We start from the raw sequence: 20,905 nt of genomic DNA on the forward strand, positions 1-20,905 counted from the left end.
AACCCAGGGTCATCTTTTGAGTTTGCTAGGAGGTGGCTTGTTCTTGGACTAAGTAACTCAGAAAAGGATGGAGTTGGTCCTTAGCTAATAAAACATGACTCAAGGTGACTCCTCTCCCCTTCCCCATGCATTTCCTAGGTCCCTTCTGCCAAAACCTCACAACTTGAGTTCTGAATCCAGTAATACCGGATAGTTGATTCCTCCCTTCCAGTCTCTGGCAAGAAATCTCCAACAACCAGGGCTTGAGACACACGAGCTGCTTGTAGCCCATCTGCTCTGGGCCGGTCCTTTCTACCATCCCGGGAAATCCGCGTGCTAGCGCATTTGGACGAAACTGGAGGACTTTGTTTTCTTATACCCACAGGGATTTGGCTCTAAAAAGCTACATTGACTCATTGTTTTGTATCCATGCTGCAGGCTCCCAGAACTCACTAAAACGTAAACTTTGAAAGAGAGAGAGTTGTGTTGAGGAAGGGAACGGTGTAAAGGGACTTAAAATTTGAGGATTTTTCTTCATGTCCAGAGAGAGAGAAAAAAAAGTATGAGTACTAGAGTATCATTATTTATTCAACCTTTAGGAATTCCACTGGCATTATTAACCAACTAGCCGGGGAATCCAGGCTGGAGGCGAGAGGATCCCTGTCTATAGACTCAAATCAGAAGACCGGTCGTAATCAGTCTACGACAACCTCTTGGGTCCCGATAGGTGTTGGTGCCCGGGATGAGTCTCTCGACCGACAGTACCCCTCTGCCCCTGGCTTCTCGGAGCGCTGGAGCATGCCCAGTGACAGCGCAGGAGCCACCGAGGGCTTTGCAAGCGCGCGCTCCGCTTCTCCGGGTTTTAGCAGGAGCCCGCGGGGGGCGGGAGGGGGTGAGGGACCCGCGGAGCCGGGCAGCCTCCGCCGCGCGTGTGGGGAGCTCGCGCCAGGCGCAGTGCTCTCGGCCGCTTTGCAGTTGCTCCAGAGATGCTGGCGCGCGGCTCCCGGCTGCTCCACCGGGCGCGCTGAGCTCGGCGCGGGGAGCCCCCGGGGGCTGGCGGGGAGCGCAGACTGCGGTAGAAGGCGAGCCGGGCTCCTCCGGGACTGCGAGACAACGCTCCGGCACTGTCAGGTGCCGCTCTCCAGCCGCTCGCCGCTCCACCAACTTGTCACTTGGTGGTGTCCGCTCTCCAAGGCTGTCTCCGCTTTGGGGTGGGGGGTGGTGGTGGTGGGGGCGGGGGGAGTGGGGAGTTAGAGGGTCTGCGGTGGCCAAAGGAGGGATCCTGCAAGGGGGCGCTTGCCTGGTGCCGCTCCCCTTCCCCTCCCCATCGCTCCCCTCCCCCCACCCCGTCGCTGCCGCTTTGCCTTCCGCCAATTCGGAGAGCATCGGGAGCCTGTGACATGCGATCCCTGCCAAGTGACGGTCCCCGAGTCTGAAGTGCCCGCGAGGAAGTGAGCGCCAACACGGGCCGCGGGCGATGACAGCCATGAAGCAGGAGCAACAGCCCACCCCCGGGGCCAGGGCGAGCCAGGCGCAGCCGGCGGACCAGGTGAGAGTTGGCGGCTGCGGCCAGGCCCTCCCACGAAGGCAGACTCCAACCGCGCTCCCCCTGCCCCTCCTCCAGGGCTCAGCTCCCACGCCTCCTTCTCCCCACCCACCCCCGCCCCAGTTCCAGGCTCTCCTCAGCTCGTCCATGGACTCTGCAGGAAGTTAGAGCCTCCGAGTGCGCTCCGGGGCCGGGCGAGAGGATGCGCAAGGTGGAGAGCCGCGGGGAAGGGGGCAGAGAGGTAAAGGAGGGGTGGCCTGGGCAACCCCTCGGGCGGGCCCGCGACGGAGGGAGAGGTGGCCGGGGCCAAGAAGTGGGGACCTCTTGGCTCCTACTGAAGCACGTTGGAGGAATTGCTGCTCTCCTGGAGGCTTCCACTTGCTGGGGTCGAACCCTGTTTTCACGTAGCTGAGACCAGAGCTTAGCCGAGTAGGCAGATGACCTTTGGGCCATCAGAGTTCTTCCTTTCCTTTCTGTTTTCCTTTGAGGAGACTGGGACGGGGGTGGGGGTGGGCGACGCAAAATGGGGGAAGAGGGTGTACCACGCATCTGTTGTCTGCTGGGAACCGAGCTTGGAGCAAAAAGGCATGATTAGGTGGAACTGCGAAGAGACTGGCTTTAGTGATTTGTTGAGTCCAGATGTGTTGTTTCTGCGAGGTGCGCTGTGCTGGCTGAGGGTAATTTTAGTTCGTTTTCTGTCTTTCCTCTCTGGCCATCCCGTTTTGTTTAGCTCCTTAGGAATCTGTAGCATAGCCATACTGTGAATCTCCATCTCGTCTCTGTCCCTGGGTTGGGGTGACTCGTGAGTTCGGTGTCGCCTTTTCCCAAAGTTGGAGGGTCGGGAGCGCCGAGGTGCCCTGGCCGAGAGGAGGGTGGCTGTGTGAGCCGGCAGGTGATGCTGTCACGTCTACTCATTTAGAGTCTGAACCAAGAGGGTTACACTTAGGTCTGCGGATAACCACGGAGCTGGAGGATGGAGGCTCCGGCGCCGGGGTCCAGAGGTGGGCTCTTTGCCCCGAGTGCACTATTGAAGGCCTCTCAAAGCATTTCTGGCGGAGACACTTCGAGCTCATTGCTAGAAGCGGATAAAGGGGGTGCAAACAGCGAGGCTACAGTAGGACTCAGCTCTTCGCATATTCTAAGCATTGAGGAGTTAGTGAAGGGGAGCTGTCCGCTCAGAGTGGCGGGAGGCAGAGGGGGCGACTCCTGGGCTGCCGTTATTAATATTCTAGTCCTGGCTGTCGCTCCTGGCTAGTGGGCTGTCTTTCGCCCTTCCCTCCCCTTCTCATTTTGCTCACATATGTTTCACATAGGTGGTGAGGATTACTCAAAGACTTAAAGCCCCCTCCCTTTACTGAGATGGGTGTTGCAGTTTTTATAAAGCAGTTGTTTTCGTAAACCATTCTTTTTGCTCCCTACCCTGAGAAAAGTAAGAAAATATTAAAACATGTATATAACTTGTCCTTTCTCCTTGTATCTCTTTTCCCTGCTCCCTTCAGCACACATCACAAGGTAGCAACCAGTTGGCTGATTATAAAAATAATTTCAGGAGAGGAGCATGGATTTAACATCCTCTTTCAGGCTGACAGCTCTTAAATTTCATTAACAAGCCACTGAGCCTCTCTACTGCTCTTGGAATGATACTACCAGTAAGAATAATTAGTCAGGTGAGAGTCTCCACATGAAATCTTTACTCACTAACCTGTGACACCAGCTGGTTACTTGAGGCTCTGCAAACAGTTCAGTGATGGTGGAGGCGGGGAGGAAGAAGCAGAGGATACAGAAGCTGACAATGTTTATGTAAATAGTGGACAAGCTGTATATCCACAGCCTTTTGTCAGAACTAATCTGGTACTTAAAATTCACATGAAGACAGAGACTCAAGCTTGAATCCGTTGTTAGTGTGCATTTTTGCTTATGCTACTTTGAATAGTCAGGGAGTGGCCATTTGTAGAACTCTTGTTTTAATTGAGTTTTTTTAAGTGCCTTTCTGAGCACTGACATGATTTTACAATGTCAATGGTATGCATATTACACTTGAGTTAAAATGAAAGAGATTGATTTCTCAAGGGAAAGGAAAGGAAGACTGAAATATACATGGCAGCATCCCACTGGGAGTTTTCCAGGCAATCCCAGAAAATACCTATGTGTAGTCTATTCTTTGTCTAAAGCTTGACATACAAAATGATGAGCAGATGATGTGGACAATTGCTGTGATGGCTTAAACTATTTCTTTTAAGATTCTAGGCTTTTTATTAATAGTATTAGTCATTGTGATTTAATTCTGCAGTTATTAGATAACTCTTACGTGGTCCCAGATATAATATAGACAAGGTCGATTGTTCAAGTTTCTGTGATATTTCTGGGAAAAAAAAAAAGATTCACAAAATTATCTAAAAATGTAGCTTTATGAAATCCTACTTAATGGTTAAATAGGGGGCGTGTTCCACTAAGTCACTTGCTAGGTGTTGATTTTGAGTGATTTAAGCTTTTGAATATTGCCAGAAAGCTCTTTCACCTTTTGTGGTAGTGTTTATTATGAAACCTTCAAAGATGCCTTGTCCAGAGGCCATCAAACCCCCATTTCCACGAACAGCATCATGGAAGACCAGAGTCTTTCTTCTCCGTGAGATGGTTATGACCACATAATTTGATTGTTGTTGTGGCCTTTTAGAGAGTTAGACATCCCTATTTCACCTATCTACTGTCTGCTAGCATAGGGTGCCATGACCAGAAGTAGCCCCTCCTCTGGGAGCAGCTGCAACAAGAGTAACAGGGACTGCATATTTTTATTACTGTTCTGAATCATTGGAGATATTTTCATCATCTCAGTAGTCTTGCCTTTAAAGCTTCATTGATTAAATAAACGTTTACAACAGTTACTTCTGTTGTTTTTATAACATTCCACATTTACAAAATGTCTAAAAATAAATACTTAGCTATGGGTAGAAGCAGTCATTCCCACTTAACGTAATCAATATCCATTTTACATCAGGGAATACATAATCTTGAGTGGCTAGTTGTAACTTATTATTAGATTTGGAAATCACTTCCTGTGTGCTTGCCATGTGCTGAGTACTGTCCCCTGGGTTGATAACGTAACACTCACTGAATGCATTTTCCTACTTGATTCTCAAAGCTGACACTTTTTAAGTTAGGTCTTGTTATAATTCCTAGTTTAGGGATGAGAAAACAGAATTCTCTCAAGTAACTGAACAACTTGATCAACCTTGTCTTCATAAGTGGTAGAGATAAGACATAGTCCTAGTCTATGGTAGTTAAAAAAAATAAGCTCTTTTAAGTCTAAAGCTCCATCTTCTAACCTTTACACAGTTACAGTTCAACAGCCTTCTACTGGCATAATGCAGAAGAATTGCAAATATTATGTATGCATGTGTACAAATTTACCTTGAATATAAAATGGGTTAAGGTTTTGTTTAACTCTTCAACTGTAAATGTAAATAATAAATCTTGAAATTGAAAAATTAGGTTAGTGTCTCTTAAAATAATATAAAGCCAGATATATCCTGATAAGTACATAGGAACTTAAAAAAAATGTTTCTATCATTTGCCCTTGGTAGTGATAAGACTTTCAAGGCTTCTTAAACTTAACATTTTATAGTTAGACCTGGTTTAGAATTTGCTCATGTTGCCACCAGGTGGCACCCTTCTGCTGAGTCCAATGGGTAAAAATATTTCCTAAAATGTTGGACAGTTCTCTCAGCTCCAAAAAACCAAACCCAACAACAAAAAAGCAAACAAACAAACAAAAAAACTAAACAAGGAAAAAATGATAACCTTACTGAAGTATGACTAAAAAGTGTATTTTTATAAACAACTGTTTGGCTGCAGAGGCAGTATTAGTTATGCATAAAAAATCAACAACAACAGTAAAACTCATTCTAGTAGAAATCACTCTCTTACTCTCTTACATAACAGCCTATTAATGAAATAGTTCATGAACAAAATTGGGCTTAAATAGATAATACATAAAATTCCTTTTGTAAAATATTAGGGTACCTAAAGTTTTCACAAAGAAATTAGGATCCAGTATTGTTCTAGCAAACCTGATTAAAAATTTCAAATAAATACTTAATGAATTCATAAAAAAGTTATTCTTCCATGTTTCCCTAATACATAAACATGTCATAATTTAGTTTATATTGTTTTTAACACAGAACTTCAAAGAAAGCTTTTAGAAATCATGTTAAGAAACTTTAGTAGAAAATGTATTACTTCTCAACATTCAGTATAAAATACATAGTACATTATTGGTGGAAGAATTCTATATCATTTGGTTATAAAAGACATTTGATACAGGTGCTATGTAGAAGTTTTTATAACTTGTTGTTCAGTCACCAAGTTATATCTGACTCTCTGCGACCCCATGGACACTAGGCTCCTCCGTTCATGGGATTTTCTAGGCAAGAGTACTGGAGTGGGTTGCCATTTCCTTCTCCAGGGAATCTTCCCGACCCAGGGATCAAACCCATGTCTCCTGCATTGTAGACAGACGCTTTACCATCTGAGCCACCAAGGAAGTCCTATCATACCTTAATTTCTTATTACATATGTTATATATATATATGTCTTACTGCAAATATGTACGACATTTTATCGGCTGAGTTTAGAACACACCAAAAAATGTTCCTTGCTTATAAGTTTCTGATCTCTCTGTTTATTTCAAAGACTGAGCATATTGCACATCTAAGAAAGATTGATGTATATAAAAACGAGTTAAAGAAAATTGTATTATTAAATATTAATGCTGCATTATCTTATGAAGAGCATTATATTGGAAACAAAACACTGGAACCAATTTCTCCAAGTCTAAGTAAAATTAAAATTATTTCCAAACTTTGGTTTCTTGAACCATTTATGATTATATTATGTTTTAGACTTTTAGTACTTGTAGGCATATTTTAAATTTATTTATAGGTCATTATGTAGCATGCATGGCATGCTAAGTTCCTTCAGCTGTGTCCAACTCTTTGCAACCCTATGGACTGACTATAGCCCTCCAGGCTCCTCTGTCTGTGGGATTCCCCAGGCAAGAATACTGGACTGGCTTGCCATGCCCTCCTCCAGGGGGTCTTCCCAACCCAGGGATCAAACCTACATTTTGTATCTCCTGCATTGTGGGTAGGTTCTTTACCATTAGCACTGCCACAAAGCTGGAATACTGCAACTAGGACTGTGAGTTTTTGTGCCATCAACCGGAGTATTTATTTACCACTATCTATATGTTATGCACTGGAAAGCTCAGATTCAAATTTATATCTCAGCTCTGATAGTCATTACTGTGTTTTGGGGAGCAAGATAAAGTCATTTTCTGTATTTCATCTGTGACTGAAGGTGGTTATAGATCCTCTACCTGATTGTTGTAAGGGCTGAATGAAATAATAAGTAAAAGCTTTTAAATAATGCTTATGTCATACAAAGTGCTTTCATTACATGTATAGTTTGGGAACAGGAACCCAGGGAGGAAGAAACTTAGAGGATCATTGAGTCATGTACAGCTGGTATATCATTTTAGCATTTTCCAGAATATTGCATTAATTAGTACACATATGTATATGATTACATATGAGTTTTCACATGCATAAAAATATTTTAATGATGTAGTAAATATTATTGAGTTAGGCATTGAATTGGCAGAAATGCAGACTTTACAATATTCTGTAACATCCTTATTTCCACTCAATGAAAACTTGCTTCTCTACCCAAATTGAAAAAGACACATGTACCCAGATTTTCATTGCAGCTCTGTTAACAATACCTAGGACATGGAAGCAACCTAGATGTCTATTGACTGATGAATGGATAAAGAAGCTATGGTACATACATACAATGGAATATTACTTAGCCATAAAAAGGAACACATCTGAGTCAGTCCTCAAATAATAATAGGCTCTATGTGGATGAACCTAGAGCCTATTATACAGAGTGAAGTAAGTCAGAAAGAGAAAAACAATTATTGTATATTAATGCATATATATGGAATCTAGAAAGAGGGTACTGATGAACCTATTTACAAGGGAGCAGTGGAAACACAGACATTGAGAACAGACTTATGGACATGGCTTGGGTGGGGTGGAAGAAGAAGAGGGTAGGAGGTATATAGAGAGTTACATGGAAATGTACATTACCATATGCATAATAGATAGCCAGTGGGAATTTGCTGTATGACTCAGGAAACTCAAACCAGGACTCAGTAATAACCTAGAGAAGTGGGATGGGGAGGGAGATAGAAAGTATGTTCAAGTGGGAGGGGACTCGGGTAAACCTATGGCTGATTCATGTTGATGTTTGGTAGAAACTAATGCAATACTGTAAGGCAGTTATTCTTCAAATAAAATTAAACAAACAAAAATTTTAAAAAGCCTCACTTCTTTACTGTCCTACTCTATAAGAGGCCATGCTAAAAGTAAACATTGGTTAAGTCTCACTAACAGAGGAATTAGCTGCTGAACATGCATATTGTTTTCAGTGCACTTATATTGGTAATAAGCATGGAGAAAGAGAAAAGAGAGGTGTGGCTTACAGAAATATCTCAGGAGATGAGATTTCAGTTTTGGAACAGGAGAATGTGCATCGCGAGTAGAGTCCCCTGAGGTGCCCAGGGTGGGTGTGCCTGCTATCATTGGGAGTGAGACTATCATTGGGCTCAGATAATTTGAAAGATTTTTACAGATATTTTTTTTACAGCTATTCCTATGCAATATTTAAATATACACAACATTTTTGATGTCTGACTATTAAAATTACCTCCATGTATTTTCATACTTGCTGAGTGACTCTGTGGGTTCTAATCAAGTAAATATCTTACTGAAACATTTTAATGGGGATATGTACTAAAATATATGTCAACCAGGAAAGGGTGGAGCTCTTCCCACTTGAAGACCTCTTAAAGCTCCAAAAGAGCAAAAATAAATAGTGGAGGAAACATAAACTTCTTCATAAACACATCTTCATGTAAAGTTAGGAATACTTCAATGAAAAGTATATGCTGCCTCTCCTTGAGAAGTCATATAGGTCAGTACTGATTATTCCCAGCTCAGTCTTCTGTTAAAATTTGTACTTGACCTGGTCCACAAGCTTTCTGGCAAGAGCCAATCTCCATCTACTTTTCTCCATCTAGACAACATGTATTTTCCAAGGCTTTTAAAATGAGTACCTACCATTCCCCTACCTGGTAGATATTCTTATCATTTATTATCTATTTACCAAAACAAGACTCGTCATTTCCAGGATAAGAGAGGAAGCTGGGGAGTAGGCTCAGTGGGGAGAATGGGACATTTAAGAGAGACTTCATCTACTATTCATTCATTTTCCTTAAACTGCCCTAAATTTCCAAGGTTTCAGACATGCTCATATGTGATGGTAAATATAACACCCAGCTGCCAGGCCAAATGCAGAAAACTGGCTCGTATCTGAAGCTGATAGAAAAAACATTTTATTTCAAACTGTAATTGATGTTAACAGCACTCTTGGTAATGTCTTCTACATAATAGAAAATGATTTTCTTTTTCCTTTCAAGTTTGTTCATCCCATGGTTATTTTAGAATTGTTAAAGCATTAATAATTTTAAAACCAATTTTCAGATAATATGCTTTTTCCCACTAACCAGAACAGCATCTTCTGCAATATATTTTGGAATTGCCAAATGATTCTCAGATTAATTATATTTTGGAGAAGAAGGTGGCATGATGTAGGGTTGAAAACAGAGTCCTACAGATTTCAGACTGAATCTTACTTTTGCCATTTGCTGTGCAATGTAGGGCAAATGATTTAACCCCTCTGAAACCTGTTCTTCATCTTTAAAGGAAGGGGATGGGGAGACAGTGGCAAGGATTAGAGACAATCCATATGAAGAGTCTTGTTTAACTTCTGTCCCAGGGTAAAACTTAGTGTGTATTGGGTTGGCCAGAAAGTTTGTTTAGATTTTCCACTAACAGCTTATGGAAAAGCCTGAATGAACTTTGTTGGTCAACCCCATATTTTTATTCTTATTGCTACTATTTATCTAAATTATCTAAGAAGATTATTGTGTTTTTTTGCAAGGGTAATTTTGCATTTACATTAATGAAAATACTAAACATGTGTGTGTGTGTTTGTATACATTACTATGGGCTTCCCAGGTGGCTCAAGGGTAAAGAATCCATCTGCAGTACAGGAGGTGTGGGTTTGATTCCTGGGTAGGGAAGATCCCCTGAAAGAGGGAACGGCAACCCATTCTAGTATTCTTGACTGGAGAATCCCATGGACAGAAGAGCTTGACGGGCTCTATTCCATAGGGTCATACACACACTCATGATCTTAATATGCTAAATAATTACAGTTGGTTTATTATAAGCCATTTGGTAAAAATTTATAACAACCTGACTGATTTGTACTATTTTCAGTTGCTAAACTGTTTAGGATCTTCTTTGAAGTGATCATGGTTTAATATTCTCTTTCCAGAAGTTTGGTTTCCAGAAATGACTGAATTTCCTTAAAAATTCTTTGCATGTGGGAACTGATGATATGTTGAGTTGAAATTTAAGAAAAGTGCATAATCAAAACTGACTTCAAATCTGGGAGAGCCAAATCAAGTCATCTATATATTCTCCAGCCAAGTTGTATGTTATCTGACTTGAATATTATTGTAATTTATCATACTTATCGATTTTTCTCGTCAGTGCAGAAACCTATGTATCAGGTTACAAGATAGCAAATGAAGAAAAGTGAGGAAACAAGCCATTTTTATTATCTTTATCCCCAACCCCCTTTTAAGATCTAAATACAGATTTGATTTTTTTCTTCTGTATGAAAGTCTCTGCTCTGAAAACCTAAATATGACAAATCTGAGGTATATTATTGAGAACCTGAATGGCAAGCTCTCCTGCAATTTATTTTCAAATAATGGGCCAGAAAGACCACTCAAAGTTGCATTAATAAGGCTTATACAAGGTAGAAACAGGCCTTTTCTGTTATTGATATGTGGTTTTACTTTTTGCAAGAGTAATGGAGTAAGTGAAAATTCTGATACTCATGATTCCATTAATCACATCTCACCTCCAGGAAAGGTTTTAATATGTGTTAATGAATGCAAGACATGGATTTTTTTTTTCATTTCACATATTTTGAAACAAATGCTAGAACTTTCTTTTTTTTTTTTTTTTTTTTTAACAAAACAACCCTTTAAATCAGTGTTTTATGAACTTGCATAATGGTTCTTCTCACTTAGACGCAGGATACAGGATTAGGAATCAAGATACCTTCGGAATAGAGGTCAAAACTATCTTTTCACAAAGAAAAATCTGAAATTCATGAAGAATGTCTCAAATGTAGAAATAGGTCATTTGTTTGGCTAGGTTGGCATGTAATTTACATTTCCTGGGATTTATGAATTTATGAATAGATTTTCTATCTACTCCATTAGCTTTTAGAGATTTTAGGGAAAAGACTGTGCATTTCACTGTTTGTTTCTTCTTAGAATACTATAAAGAGTGTTTTTAAGATATAAAGAAAGCATATTTTGAAGGTATAGTCAGCATCTTCATAAAGTTGTTCCTTTTCCCTGATCCTATGAATTAAGTGGTTTTCATTTCTTGACAAGTCATGTTGGCATTCTTAGATAGGTGTGAATTGAACCTGGAGCTGGAATGAAGAGACCCACTCTCATACTTATTACAAATGGGATTTACCCAGCATTAGTGCCAGAGTGGCATTATGGGTGGTTTCTTTTGCATCTGTCACTCCTTACAAATGCCTGTTTGCACACAGAATCAGAGCTTGTTATGTTACAGGATGGCCCCTTTGATTTCCTGTGTTTCCCTTTGCCTCTGTACCATCTCTAAATCCAAATCCGGTTTTTCCTGCCTTTCTATGTTTCTGAGATCCAGTTTCTTTCCAAGACTGATACCTTGAGTCTAGACAACTGCAATGTCCATAGTGACCTTGCTTTTCCAGATTCTTCTGTCAAATAGCCATAAAGTCATCGATGATAACATTTTGAAAAACTCTTCTTGTCTTTGTTTTCAGATCAGGAGACAGTCAATGTAGAGGTGAGTGTCCTGTCTCAGATCACACCATTGGTTAGAATCGGAAGCAATACTTGATTTGGGGTCTTTCACTTATGCCCATTTTTCATGTGCCATGCCGCCAGAGTCAGCTATTGATATAGATTCTCTGGTGATTTTTTGGTGGCACAGACACCTTCCTTAGCATTTGACATCAGAGTAAAATGTGTTTTTTAAATTAATGTTCTTAAAGGCTTTGAATCTGTAGGTAAAACTCGATATTTCTTGGTTTCTCCATTGTGATGTGCTGGTTCTAGGCCAGTGGTCTTTAGACTCTTGGCACCTGGCCACAAAACCATGGAGCCACATAAGCATCTTCTCCAACTAGCTATGGCAAGAGAGCACCCCAGTGCCATAAAGCCATCATGAAAATAAGCTGTGAGGTGCACTGTTCCAAGGAAATGATAGCAACTCTCACCATACATGAAGACATGGGCATTCTCAGACCTCTCCTCTTCTCCTCAGCATAAAAGAGCACCCACTGATCTTTACACTCAGCACTTGAAATTGCAATTCAATGATGAATAGGCAAGTGATTGGATGAGTCCCTTCTTGTGAATGGAGGGATGCACCTAGGTACTTTAAAAAGCATCAAGGTGAATTTTAGGGCTTTCTTTGGAAGTTAGTAGAAACAACAGGCTTCTGATTTGCTGGAGTTCTTGGAACACAGAACCATTTCCAGAGGATGTAGTAATTTTGTCAGTGTCCCAAGTTTCAGTACTAGATCAGAGGAACTTTTTACTTTAAATATATAGGAAGTAGTTTTGACATGTGAACTACTTTGAACTAGTTTGACAAGTAGTTTTGTGTGAATTTTGAATTCACACAAAATTCTTGTTAGTGGAAAGAACAATAGCTTTCTATTCATTTGATGATGTCATGCATACTCATCTTTGTGACCCCCATAGACTATTAGCCCACCTGGCTCCTCTGTCCATGGGATTCTCCAGGCAGGAAAACTACAGCAGATTGCCATTTCCTCCTCCAGCGGATCTTCCCAACCCAGGGATAGAACCCACATCTCTCCTGCATTAGCAGGTGGGTTCTTTACCACAGAGCCATTTGGAAAGTCACAACCTCAGTTTAAACTCTACTTACTAGTTTGAGCAAGTTACCCAGTCTCTTTCTGAATTTAATATTTCATCTGAAAATGGTATGATGCTTGCCTTGCTGAATTTTTCTGAAGATTAGCAATAAGATAGGTTTATTAATCAGGGGATGATGAAAATGGCTGTGCTTTTATTGTTGTTAATGTATATTGGGTGCTGGAGAAGACTATTGAGAGTCCCTTGAACAGCAAGGAGATCAAACCAGTCCATCCTAAAGGAAATCAGCTCTGAATATTCATTGGAAGGACTGATGCTGAAGCTCCAATACTTTGGCCACCTGATGTGAAGAGCCAACTCTTTGGAAAAGATCCTGTTTCTGGAAAAGATTGAGGGCAGGAGGAGAATGGGGTGACAGAGGATGAGATGGTTGGATGGCATCATTGACTCAATGGACATGACTGAGAGCAAACTCCGGGAGACAGAGGAGGACAGGGAAGCCTGGTATGCTGCAGATTATGGTGTCACAAAGAGTTGGACATGACTGAGTGTTGAATAACAACTACCAGAGAGAGGCAAAGGGATGGGGTGTCAGGCTTCCGATGGATTGGAGGCTCTGGCTTCATCTTTTTTCTCTGTTACTTTGACTAAACTTCAGAGCACATGTAATATTGAGATTTTTTTTTTTTGACATGGAAATTATATGGGTTCAACTTGGCTTCAAAGCAAAGATGGATTAGGTGTTGGTTAGTAAAATATCCATTTATTTTTAGATTCTTTATAAATGCAGAAAAATCAACAATGTTTGCATTCTGAAGGTGGAGAACTGAGTATGGATTTGCCTTTCCTGATTTTTTCCCCTCCATTCCATGGTTAAAAATCCTACTCATGCTTACGATACATTCTACATTTGGAATGTTGTTTCATTCCTATTCAGAGCTAAGAGCTGTAATGGCGAATCTAAAAAAACTAATATAGAATCACAGATGGTGCAAATATTTGAAAATAGGTAAATACAATCTAGGATTAGCTGTTTGAGCTCAGAAATGTCAGCTTTGTATTGCTTATTGGTCACACAAGACAGTTTTAGTTAAGGGGAAATCTAGGACAAAAGCATCATGGTATAAAATTTCTGGTTTGGAGCTATGCAGTATAACAAGCCCATGGTTATTACATAAACTCCAGAATGAGTCTCTATGTAACTAGGAAAGGTGTTTCAGACAGGTCACAAAGTACCAAGAGGTTATATATATGATAAAAATTAAGTAAATATGATAGCATGGAACTGCTGTCATTAATATCTGCTAAATTACATTTAAAGCCAATTTTTGAGGAGGAAATATCCATTCTTATAGAAATGCTGCAGTTTCATATTACATGACCTGAGCATGGGAACTACTAGATTGCCAGCATAAAATCTGCAGATGGTAGTTATTAGTAGCAAGTGCTGTGTGTCCCTATTTCTGACTGAGAGTTTTAAACAATATAATTTGTTTTTCTTTCACTTTTTTCCCCTATTACAGATGGATTCTTTTAAAGGTTCTTAGAACTAACTATGGTGATTGTGTTACCTAATTTACTGACAAGACAACTGAGAATGATATAGGCTAACTTGTTCAAGGTCGTAACCACTGATGAATTTAGAAACCAGAGTAGTTTATTAATTAGAGGTCCTCGCTTCTGGTTTGGGAGTTGGTAGGAGACTCACTCAATCATGGGATCATAGAAGCCATGTCTGGTTGTCTGTGTTGTTGTCAGATGAAGTAAAAGTGGGTGAGAATTAATGGAAAATTTCCAGCTGGTTTAGGTTTTTTTCTTCTAATTTAATTTTTTTCTAGGCAGTAAGTTTAATAAGATTAAATCTGTTATATATTGATCCTATCTGGAAGCATCAAGGAGCAGGTGGACATGAGTGTAATGGTTGGGTGAAACCTCGATTTTCTGCTATTATTTATTTCTGCTATTTTTCCCACAGAGAATGGGAAGATAGGTTGTAGATTATATACGATCTGTAAAGCAGAGTGTACATATGAGTGTATAGGGAACATATGTCAAGGATTTAACATTAATAAAGAAACCATCAAATGGGAAAGCTAGTTTGAAAAGCATATGAGGAAGAGACTCAGGAAATAAATGGCATACAAAATCTGCAAACTTAGATCCAAAACTGGTTGATATCCAATAGGGCATTTAAATTATAACCTTGGTGGTTATCTTTTATAGCAGACAATTTTTTTTGTCACTTACCTATCTTCTACAAGTAACATCTAATAAATACTTTGGATCTGTGTCGAGAGTAAATTTTAAGTCTACGAAAGATACGTTCTCCTAGAGTTATATAATCCTTATGTGGGTTGCTTAGAAATGCCTTGGTCTAACACTATAAAGATGGACACATTTCCAAGTTCTCTAAAATCTTAACATCCCCAACCTGACAAAAATGATGCAGTCCAGGTCTACAGTTGATGTTTCAACCAACTTCTTAAGCAATTTTATGATAGCTTTTTACAAGCCTTTTGGAGCTTGAATGTCAGACCTGATTCATCAACAGCAAAGTTCTGGAATGCAGCCAGTCAGCCAATGCTGTTTGTCAGGTTTGTCCCAATAAATTGGTCCAGGTGTTTATGAAGGATGGGAGAGAACAGTTTGACAATTTCAAATAGCTCTCTGTGGATAAGGTGAAGTATTTAATAGAATAATTGCACACAGGGGGATGAAAAGCCATTCTTGAGGATTTAGCAAAATCAAGTTCAGATCAAAATCCAAGAGACATGGGTTCAATCCCTGGGTTGGGAAAATCCCCTGGAAGAAGAAAATGGCAACCCACTCAAGTATTCTTGCCTGGGAAATCCCATGGACAGAGGAACCTGGTGGGCTACAGTCCATGGGGTCATGAGAATCGGACACAACTGAGTGACTAAACAACAAACAAAAAAAACAAGTTGCATAATAGTAGTGGTTCTTAGAAAATGGCTGCTTTCAGAGATGCCCTTTGGAGGTGAAGGATACCATAACCACTCCCACAGTCTGATTTAAGATATATCCTAAGTTTTCCTTCTCTTGTCACTCACTTTCCTGACTGCCAGGCTGGGGGTAGCTCATCTCATCTGTCTGCAGATATCTGACTGAATTCCACCATGATTCCCTTTGGCCTTTTAACTTTAAGACTGGGTAGACGGTGGTCATGATATATGTCTAACTGTATTGATTTGAAATTCCATGGTAACTTGGTATGCTCTTTCTTGAGAACTGATATTTCGGCCAAGAGGAAATGAGGCCTCTGTGAAACTGAAGCGGTAGGGGTGGGAGAAAATAAACATAGATATGGGATTGAGAATCTCAGGTGAGAATGATCTCCTGCACATGGGGCCAGACACTCCCCTTAACCAACCCTCAGTTTTCTTATCTGAGTGAAAAAAAAAAAGATTTAAATTTAGATGAGTATTTTTGTATTATGTACAAAGAAGTTTGATATCATCTGCATATCTCAGGTTATTGATATTTCTCCCAGCAGTCTTGATTCCAGCCTGAATCTGTGCTTCATCCAGCCTGGCATTTTTCATGATGTACTCTGCATAGAAGTTAAATAAGCAAGGTGACACTATACATCCTTAACATACTCCTTTCCCAGTTTGGAACCATTCCTTTGTTCCATGTCTGGTTCTAACTGTTGCTTCCTGACTTGCATGCAGGTTTCTCAGGAGGCAGGTAAGGTGGTCTGATATTCCCATCTCTTTAAGAATTTTCCACAGTTTGTTGTGATCCACAGAGTCAAGGACTATAGCATAGTCACTGAAGCAGAAGTAGATGCTTTTCTGAAACTCTCTTGCTTTTTCAATGATCCAGCATATGTTGGCAATTTGATCTTTGGTTCCTCTGCCTTTTCTAAATCCAGCTTGAACCTGGAAGTTCTCAGTTCACATACCGTTGAAGCCTAGCTTAGAGAATTTTGAACATTACTTTGCTAGTGTGTGAAATGAGTGCAATTGTGTGGTAGTTTGAACATTCTTTGGCATTGCCTATTTTTGGGATTGAAATGAAAACTGACCTTTTCCAGTCCTGTGGCCACTGCTGAGTTTTCCAAATTTGCTGGCATATTGAGTGCAGCACTTGCACAGCATCATCTTTTAGAATTTGAAATAGTTCAGTTGAAATTTTATCACCTCCACTAGCTTTGTCTGTAGTGATATTTCCTAAGGCCTACTTGACTTTCCACTCTAGGATGTTTAGCTCTAGGTGAGTGATCACACCGTCATGGTTATCTGGGTCATTAAGATTTCGTTTGTATAGTTCTTCTGTGTATTCTTGCCACTTCTTAATATCTTCTGCTTCTATTAGGTCCATACCATTTCTGTCCTTTATCGTGCCCATCTTTGTATGAAATGTTCCCATGGTGTCTCTAATTTTGGTTGCTGTTTCCTTCTCCAAGAGATCCCTAGTCTTTCCCATTCTATTGTTTTCCTCTGTTTCTTTGTATTGTTCACATAGGAAGTCTTTCTTATCTCTCCTTGTTATTCTTTGGAACTCTGCATTCAAATGGGTATATCTTTCTTTTTCTCCTTTGTCCTTTGCTTCTCTTTTCTCAGCTACTTGTAAGGCCCCCTCCTACAACCATTTTGCCTTTCTGAATTTCTTTTTCTTGGGGATGGTCTTGATCATAGCCTCCTATACAGTGTTATGATCCTCCGTCCATAGTTCGTCAGGCACTACGTCTATCATATCTAATCCCTTGAATCTATTTGTCACTTCTTTATAATTGTAAGGGGTTTGATTTAGGTCATACCTGAATTGCCTAGTGGTTTTCCCTACTTTCTTCAATTTAAGTCTGAATTTGGCAATAAGAAGTTCATGTTATAACAAAGTTACAAAGTAAATTGAGAATTATAAAAGGAAAATAGTTTTAGTAATAAAATTATTGGCATTTTTATTATCACTCACAGAGGCTAAAGTTTTGAGTACTATTCATAAATGCCATGCAGTGGTCAAGTGCCTGTATCTCATTTTATCCTCACTATAACTTTATGTGATAGGTATTACTTTTATTCCAGTTTTGCGTATGAGAAGCTACGGTTTGGAGAGTGAAGAGATTTCCAAGGTAGCACAGCTAGTAATTAGGGAAGCTATCTTTTGGTCACATACAGTCATATATATTATAATAAGTATCAGATGTTTCTTTTATCAAAATGAGGCCATAATTTGCTGTGTGTGGTTGATCAGTACATCATATTTGATTCTTTTCCACAGAAAATAGTAGTACTAGTAGTTTTACTAGCAGTTAACAGTAATAATCCCCTTTAGAACTCTGCAAGTTTGTACCGTCATCCTTACGTTAAAAATGGGGAAATTGTGAGATCTAGCGGTAAAGTAGTTAGACTAGGGCCACATACCATAATTCTATGTCATAGATTCTACTTTTATTCTGGTTTTGCAGATGAGAAGCTGCAGTTTGGAGGATTAGAAGATTTCAAAGAACCAGAGTGGCAGAACAGAAATCTGAAACCTCACTATCTGCCTCTGGAGCCCTTGCTCTTGAGTCGTCTACTACATAGTTCCTTAAGTGTTCAGTGCATACCTATTGTGTGTGAGGCAGTGTGATAAGAGCATAGTTCCCGTCTTCTGTATGTTCCATGACAAATGAAGTTTACTTTGAAATTATTAACCATGAGTAACTTTATGTTTACTCAAATATTTTAAGAAAGAAAAATGTTTCTCCCATGTCCAAATGTGTTCTTCAGTTTGTGTGATATATGAAGCCAGCTTTAAAATTAGACATAGCTAATTTTAGTGTCTTTTACATGGTATCTTATGTCTACTTTTTTGTTAGTGAAAAATGATGAGAACTAAAGGATATAGGGTATGTCTATAAATTTCATCATGTAGAAGAACTTAAAATTGACTTTCCTGTGTCTCACAATAACCTTGAGCAACACATGGGCTTCACTATTTTCATGAATGAAAAGGTGAATGCTTTCACCCTAGTTATTCAGCAACCTAAGTGTCAGATTTAGGCCTTATTTTGCAGCATTCTCGTGTAATTTTGTTTAGTCCAATGACCAATATTAACTGAATCTTTTTATATTTCCTGACTTTAAATGCAACAATCTTCATTAATTTCTGAATAACATAATCAGGTGGTTCAAACATCAAAACTGGTATACATAGAGTGAGAAATCTCCCTCCTACAGTTATTCTCCAGCTACTGAGTTTCTAATTCTATTATTTTCTAAATAGATGATCACTATTAATGTTTACATTTTTTTCTTTTCTTTGTTTTGGAGACATTTGTTGTATGTAAAAGCTACTCAAATTCTTTTGCTACCTCCCTTTCTATATAAATGTTAGCATATGTTGATTTAAAACGTGTGATATTTTAATTGTTTGGGTAAATATCTGGATATTATTAAAATAGGTTAACAGTTGACTTCTGTAACATATTTACTCTTTTATTCATTATGAATTAGAGCTCTTTGTGTCCACTAAACTGATAGCCAGTTTTGGTGTATGTGTGTGCTTGTGCACTTGTATGCATGTAGAAGAACTGTGCTCTTGGGACATTGCCTGAAATATAGTACATTCCCACTAAACACCTGAGAAATTGTCTAGTGGACCACACAGTAGCATAAACTCTAAAGGCAAATAGCCAGTATGCTTTTCTAATCAGCCACACATAGTAAGTCATTTACTATCACTTAGATCACTTGTGAGAATGTTAGTCTCTTAGTCATGTCTGACTCTTTTGTGGCCCCATGGACTGTAGCCTGCCAGGCTCCTCTGTCCATGGATTCTCCAGGCAAGAATACTGGAGTGGGTTGCCATGCCCTCCTCCAGGAGATCTTCCCAACTGAGGAATTGAACCTGAGTATCCTGTATTACAGGCAGATTTGTTACTGTCTGAAGCTTAATATTATTTAAATATTTAATAAATCATTTAACCTTAATTTAATAAAGGAAAGCAGTTGATGGTTATTAGGACGTGTCTGTATGTGACCAAAAAGATATTTTCTCTACTTACTAGCTGTAATACCTTGGGAATCTTAATCTCTCTGAACCTCAGCTTCTCATTTGTAAAACTGGAATTAAGGTACACAATTTGTTGACATTCACTTCACTGCTGTGTACATCTATGTATGTATATATTTTTATCTTTGTAACCTTTGTCTATATATATGTTAATTAGATTATTCATGGGAAATAGATGGGGAAACAGAGGAAACAGTGTCAGACTTCATTTTATGGAGCTCCAAAATTAGTGCAGATGGTGACTGCAGCCATGAAATTAAGACGCTTATTCCTTGGAAGAAAAGTTATGACTAACCTAGACAGCATATTGAAAAGCAGAGATATTACTTTGCCCACAAAGGTCCGTCTAGTCAAGGCTATGGTTTTTCCTGTGGTCATGTATGGATGTGAGTGTTGGACTGTGAAGAAGGCTAAGCGCTGAAGAATTGATGCTTTTGAACTGTGGTGTTGGAGGAGACTCTTGAGAGTCCCTTGGCCTGCAAGGAGATCGAACCAGTCCATTCTGAAGGAGATCAGCCCTGGGATTTCTCTGGAGGGAATGATGCTAAAGCTGAAACTCCAATCCTTTGGCCACCTCATGAGAAGAGTTGACTCATTGGATAAAACTCTGATGCTGGGAGGGATTGGAGGCAGGAGGAGAAAGGGACGACAGAGGATGAGATGGCTGGATGGCATCACTGACTCAATGGATGTGAGTCTGAGTGAACTCCGGGAGTTGGTGATGGACAGGGAGGCCTGGCGTGCTGTGATTCATGGGATTGCAAAGAGTTGGACACGACTGAGAGACTGAACTGAACTGAATAAATTAAGAAGAGAATAGCATCCTTCCCATCTCAAGCATTAGACTTAGGAGTAAGTGCCAACTGTTGCATATTCTAAAACTTTGCAGGGAATTTTTGAGCATTTTCCAGTGGATAGATAAAAAGGAAAGGGACATCTACTGTCATTTATTAAAGACAGATTTATACTCAATGAGTTACTCAGGGTAAGGAAATAACACGATCTTTAGAAATTTTAATATAGCATTTTAAAAGTACCATGAGTTTTCTGTAACAATAAGAAAGATTTTATATCACTAGATGAATGAATGGTGTTGTGAAGCATAAAGTCTGCTTGTGGACAGGACCCAACACTGTGAAAATATCATTTCCTGTAATTTTATTACATGGTATGGAGACTTTCAGTATGTGATGATGAATATATGTCGTGCTTGCATTTATGTATATCATGGAAGGGTTAACCTAATTTTT

At 39.8% G+C, this 20,905-nt stretch overlaps 1 protein-coding gene across 1 annotated transcript in view; it reads left to right on the plus strand.

Moving 5' to 3' along the window:
* Positions 1-1,456: 1,456 nt before the first annotated feature.
* DPP10 (dipeptidyl peptidase like 10) overlaps positions 1,457-20,905 on the plus strand; it is a 760,992-nt gene continuing 741,543 nt past the window's right edge. The window contains exon 1 of the mRNA XM_052656314.1: positions 1,457-1,528. Within this exon, the coding sequence (XP_052512274.1) occupies positions 1,457-1,528 (72 nt within the window). The remainder of the gene's footprint in view (positions 1,529-20,905) is intronic.

Source organism: Budorcas taxicolor, chromosome 2 (genome assembly GCF_023091745.1).
Source record: "Budorcas taxicolor isolate Tak-1 chromosome 2, Takin1.1, whole genome shotgun sequence".
NCBI classification, from domain to species: domain Eukaryota; kingdom Metazoa; phylum Chordata; class Mammalia; order Artiodactyla; family Bovidae; genus Budorcas; species Budorcas taxicolor.